At 48.3% G+C, this 5,948-nt stretch overlaps 2 protein-coding genes across 2 annotated transcripts; one reads left to right on the top strand and one right to left on the bottom strand.

Moving 5' to 3' along the window:
* Positions 1-861: 861 nt before the first annotated feature.
* On the bottom strand, positions 862-2,489 carry FSUBG_14085 (disulfide-isomerase precursor; the record flags this gene model as incomplete). Its single annotated transcript, XM_036679042.1, has 4 exons — positions 862-1,150; positions 1,233-1,672; positions 1,735-2,098; positions 2,158-2,489. The coding sequence occupies 4 exons, from the start codon at positions 2,487-2,489 to the stop codon at positions 862-864; spliced, it is 1,425 nt and encodes a 474-aa protein (XP_036530456.1).
* A 2,270-nt stretch (positions 2,490-4,759) lies between these two features.
* Positions 4,760-5,626, top strand: FSUBG_14084 (uncharacterized protein; the record flags this gene model as incomplete). Its single annotated transcript, XM_036679041.1, has 1 exon — positions 4,760-5,626. The coding sequence occupies one exon, from the start codon at positions 4,760-4,762 to the stop codon at positions 5,624-5,626; it is 867 nt and encodes a 288-aa protein (XP_036530455.1).
* Between the last annotated feature and the right edge of the window lie 322 nt (positions 5,627-5,948).

Here is a 5,948-nt window from a genome sequence, read left to right as displayed (position 1 = left end):
AAATTATTAAATAAGAATTTTATTAAATATTATAACTTAGCTAAATATACTTTTTAATAATTAAAGTTTTAAAATTATTTACTTAAAAAAAGTATTAATACTATTTAACATATAAAGTAAAAATATAAAATAGTTAAGCTACTATATAAGAAAATAGAAGTACTAAATCTTAGTAAGGTTTAAGTTACTAAAGGTAAAATAAGTATTAACCTAGCCTTAACTAATTTTAACTCTTTATAAAGATAAAGTATTGCCTAAACTGTATAAGAAGTAAGTAGCTATCTTTTAAAGAGTATACTTTTAAATACACTAAGTTCTGTCTAATAACTTAAGCTCTTAGCCACAAGCCTTAACTGTAAATAAAACTTTTAAACTTACCTATCTAACTATTAGAAATACTTACTTTAATAATTAGCATCTTGTTAAGCGTGATTTCCTAGCAATGTGGAAAGAATGGTATCTGGCTTGTAGAGCTGCTAATGTTAATACCTTGAATTTCACAATATGAATCACTTTCAGGCAAATGTTTAAAGAGTTCACCATATCACTCTACGGTCGTTGGATCAAGTGTAGCAGAGACGACTGTGCAAGCTTAGGCGCCGCAAGATAGCCAAGGAATGATTAACCGGAGTTGGGGTTAAGGGACATTGGGATAAGGGGGAGGAGGGCTTCGAATCAGCAATCATGTGCGCCAGAGAAAGGCCATTGGATCTTATCTTTTAAGGTTCTTGTATTCTAGCGTGCTCGCTGCCTTATCCTGGACCGGTTCTTTTTGTTTTTTGTCCGACAAAATACATATTCAGCTGTCAAATAAAGCTACTCCGCCACTTGTATACAGTTTTAGTAGTCTTCAAGCCTGTCTTACAGCTCCTCATGACGGTCTGTTGTGTCTTTTCCGAACGCACTGACACCGTGCTTCCCCTGGCTTGAAACGAAAGCATCCAGCAGCTCCGGTGTCAACATCTGGTGGAAATCGCCTACAAAGGACACAACTTCATTTGTGCCCGCGCGATAAAGCTTCAGTGAAGGGTAGCTGTCGATATGGATCGGCACATCATTGGCCTCGACATTGATCGCTGCTACGGTAATCTTATCAGAGAGCCCGGACTCTACGTACTTGGAGCTAAGGTGGTTCATCACCCTGAGTAGGCTTGGATGACCAGTCAGCTATATATAGTGAAGAAGGCGGAATACTAAGTGCACTGCTTGGGGGCGGTGGGATTTTGACTTACTCTTGGCAGTATTCAGACCATGGCACGTAGAATTCGATGAGAACATCCCGAGATTTATCAAAAGCAATGTTATCAAAGTTGCTACCGACCAGGGTAGTTAAGAACGCCAGCTCCTCGGATGGCTCAGGTATTACTTCTGACTTGATGGTCGGGGTAATGGTTCCCGCAAGGTACGCCTTAATGTGTCTGGCGACCTCGTCGGCATTGACTTGTGGGGAAGACATGGGATATGCGCGACCCAGAGCGTCTGCAACCGCAAATCCTTGCTCGATGTCCTTGTCGAGGTGCATTCTCTCGAGCTGGCCATGATAATCTGGCACTCGAACCGTGACCCAGTTTATCTGATCTCTGAACTTCTTGGCTAAGGGGGCCAAAGACTTGGCTATCTTGTCCCGATCAATGCCTTGCTTCAAGAAGATCTGAGCAAGCGGCTTACTATCCTGAAAAAAGCTTAGCAAAGTACAAGATGAGTTGAATGGCAGTTAAGACTATGCAATCATACCTTGGTGAGTTCTTGGTGAACAAGTGGGTCAAATTCATGAACCAGGGGCGTGGTTGCATCTCGAAGAAAGGCCTCAATGTCATCCGCATTGAACTTTCCGCGGTAGTGCATAATATCGTCCCTGTCACGAGAATGGACAGCGATAAAAGGGTCAGCGTCATGACCGCCTTGGACAGAGCCGAAGCTGAAATGCGTCCGCCACTTGCCGGCGACAGTCTCAAAGGCCTGGCGGTCTTCTTGGCTGGCTGACGTGCTGAGAAAAGCGATAACGGCTACTCTAGATGATGCTGCAAAGTCAAGGTGATCGCCCTCGGTCAGATTGGTGACTGGGGAGCCCGACTGTCTCTCGATGTATCGGACGATCCTACCACGAATTGTCAGCGCGTATATAACGGGATACCTTCTGGACAGGAAACGCCTTACGCAGGCAGATCTACAGCCTCCTTGTATGTGACCAAGTCCCCATTGCCAGTTGTAAACTTCAACATTGGTACGGCAAATATTTGAGACTCATCACATGCCTCTGGCTCGTCGCGGCAGTTGATTGTGGCAATGGGAATGGTACGAAGGACCCCAGATGCCACCTCGTCCAGCAAGCCTTGGATGCGATCACATTCCTTACAACCGGTTGCTGTGAAGAGGAAGAGAGACGGCCGCGAGGAGCGCAGGATGTCAAACTCAATCTTACGAAGGTTGACACATGCCGCTGCCTCCCAGAGAGCAGAAAGAAGCAGGAGATGAGCCGACGCACGCATGGTGAAAGGGTCTCGCGGTTGTGGAAAGATGTCGAGGAGGGATGAAGAGAAAGAGAGAAAGAGAGAAAGAGAGAGAGAGAAAGAGAGAGAGAGGAGGGAGAAGACGAAGGGGAAGCAGACGGGGGGACCTTGCAGACTTGGAAACACGAAAGTTGGTGACGGCTTCTACTTGAGAACTTTTGGAAGGTCGGTCACAACTTGATCAGACAATTTTGGATGGATCGCTCTGCGACTGTTGCCAATATGCGGGCTGGACCAATAAGACTACCTTAGGAGGGCAGGATACTCGCACATGAAGGGAGCGAATGGCGTAGTTCGCTTTAGTCCCTGTCCCGGTTCCAGTCCGAATCACTAGGAGCCACGAACTACCTAAACGTGGGAGCTGCAGAACTCCCAAGACGTTAGGTCAAAGTGTAGAGACAGAAGCATCACAAAAGTTCCTTGAGAATTCACTCACAGCTGCGGCCCCCTTAACCAGACGAGACATTGCCGTCGGGTATGTCTGGTATGCACTACTACTACTTGTACGGCTCAGCTTAAGGTTTAGAGCCTTATCTCGACTGCCGGTTATCCGAAAAACAAATGCCGGCTGATTATGCAGCCAAGACTCGTGTTTTCTACGCTACCTCTAACTAGGCGAGCGTTCGGCAGGCCAAAACCTTAAACCATGAGTTCACCGTCAGTTGCCGTTCGTGCGCCAAACTTAGCCATTGATCGACGTCAGAGGCTGCCAATGGGTCAATGGGGCTCCTCTCCTAGCACTTCCTAGCACTTCCTGTCTGGGAAATGAGCCTGCCCTCCGGGAATTGCGTCTTGGACAAACATGCCCTGCGTGCCATGGGGATCGGCACATGGGGAGTGCCAAGACCACATGCAGCACGCCGGCGCGCTAGCTACCTTACTATGCCATGCTTCTCTGGGCTAGGTTTGAAGCTTGGTAGAACTTCTCTCGGATTCTACAGGCCACCCGGTGGCACTCCACAACGAGTCAACGACCATGTTGCGGGGTTGGGTTCGGCTCGGCTGCCACGAGTCATAAACAACATGTGTCTGATGATGTTGTGCCAGGAGACAGACAGGACGCTGCCAGCAAAATGGCAAGTGTAGTCTACTTCCGGCCGACCTGGGGCATTGTCTTCCACTTATTGCCTAATCAAATCGCAATCAGCCAGAAACCTCGTCATGAAGAGCTGAAGAGGCGCTGTGTGCTAAGCACCACGGCCACTTTGACCTTGACAATATGTATTGCGGTGCGCGACAGAATTCCAATGTTTGCTTAGCCCAGGGGTTCCACTTTGTACGAGCTGCAGGCCAAGCGAGAGATACAGACTAGTTACGTTCCGGACTAGCTTTCTATGCGTCACTTTGCTGTTAGCTCCCCCCCGGCCCAAGGCACCCCCGGCAAGGTTCAGGAATCTAGACACTATCGCTGATGATCCGGCCTCCTCCTTGGCTTGAGATGAGTGACGGGGCTTTGTTGACTCCAACGCAGAGCAGGACAATGGACAAGGAGAGGAGGTAGGATGCAAAGCCCTTGGCTACGGGCTGTACCGCAAGATCGGCGGCCTGAGCACCGGTAGAGTTCGAGCCCGCTCCGAATTACTTGTAAAATATGGCCGAGCCATCAGTGTCTAAGCCGCCCGCCCATCCATACCCCCGTAGTTCGGTTTGAGCTTCTCCAGAAGCCGAGTGGGAGAGACAACGAGTTGCCAAACCTGGAACGGTCTATCGAACCTGTCACATTGACCATCACGACAACGACCAGCGATACTGAACCGCACAGGGACTTGTACGCAGGTGTTCCGGTGTTTCGCAATTACTACGGCTGGAGATGCTATGACATTGCCAGGCAGGGTTCTGTGATTACTTCTTCATGCTCCGTGCATCATCACAAGAGAAGTCACGCGAAACCCCCAACAGGCACCCTGATGATTTTCGTGATACCCACTGCGCCAGCTTCATCCTGGAATGGGACGAAGCTTCCTAGACGTGATCGTGGGGGTTGATGAACTTTTGTGCCGACGCAGGAGTAAGGATGAGGACCAGGGCACCTGAATGGCATCCGGTTCGCAAGTCCACGTGGCGAAATGACGAGGGATATGCCGATTTGAACAATATGATGGCAAGTATAAAGGTGCGTTCATCTCGCCGTCGATTGCTTCAGAATTCTCCTCACCAAACACCCTCAAGCAGCTCTTTAGCAACTCTCAACAGAAACACTTCTCTGCTGTCTTCTCTCTTCTTGAGTCTACTCTCTCCATCTTGCCATCATGAAGTTCACTTCAAGCTATCTTGCCGCCCTGGCACTTGTTCCCCTGGCCATGGCTGCTCCGCAGCCCGAGCACCGCGATGTCCTCACCGACTTGTTCAAGGTCGACGGCGAGCACTGGCTCCAAGCCGTCAAGGAGGAGGCTGCTCGTCAGGAGGCCTCTGCTCCTAAGGGCCTCCAGGCGCGTAATGATGGAAAGTTCAAGGTCCACGCCATGTACACCGATAATATGATCAACCTTGGTGACGTGGACTACTTCCATGCCCTCTGGCAGCGTATGTACGACGTTAGTAACGATAGAGGCGGTCTCTCTGACACCACTACCGGCGCTTGGCATAAATTCTGCCAGAAACCTAACGAGGGTCCTAATATTGAGGACCGCTTTATCCTCGACGGCCAGTGGGGTGCTGTCTCTGGTGTCAGCGGCTGGCAGATGCGCGACGCCCTAATCCACTCTATGTGGGAGACGGCCAGGACTATCGGCACCACGGGCAGTAATGCCTACACTGTCTACAGCGACTGCTACGGCTGGACGTGGCAGGAGTCCGTGCCGAATAATAAGAATGCCGCCTGCGGTCCCTCTGCTAGAGTCCAATGCCCCAAGAACGACGACTGCCCTGCACACGGTATGGAATGCGAACACTCTAAGCCTGGAGCCTGGTTACCCAGTATTATCCGTATCAATGTTTATAACCCTGATGGATCTCTCCGTGCCGATGCCTACCAGGCACGCATTTCCTCCGAGGGTTTAGGTGGCAAGGGCTGCGACAAGCTTACCCAGGTTGCTGCCGCTGTTTCTGGATTCCTTCCCGGTGCCGGTCAGTACTTTGCTGCTGGCATCAGTGTCCAGTGCGTCTTCCGTTCCTAAGTGAGCTCCGAAAGGAAATGGAGTGAAAAGAAAGGAGGAGAGAAGGGTCTATCCACATGACAATCATATAGATCTATTTACGTCCCTTTACCTGTAGTTTATATATATGGACTAGTAATATAAATTAAATTTTACTCCTAGTATTTAAATAACTTTAAACTACTATTCTTATTAGTTTAAACTACTTATACTTAGCTATAATTTTATATATTAAATTATATAAAAAAAAACTTAAAGGCATTTAACTATTTTATATAAGTTAATAGTATATTATATTGTGAAATAATATTATTATAAAAGCTTATATCAAAATAAGGAAATT

Source organism: Fusarium subglutinans (genome assembly GCF_013396075.1).
Source record: "Fusarium subglutinans strain NRRL 66333 chromosome Unknown NRRL66333_c0000543, whole genome shotgun sequence".
NCBI lineage: Eukaryota > Fungi > Ascomycota > Sordariomycetes > Hypocreales > Nectriaceae > Fusarium > Fusarium subglutinans.
The sequence above is the reverse complement of the archived record's forward strand: the minus strand, read 5'-3'. Positions and strand labels throughout refer to the sequence as shown.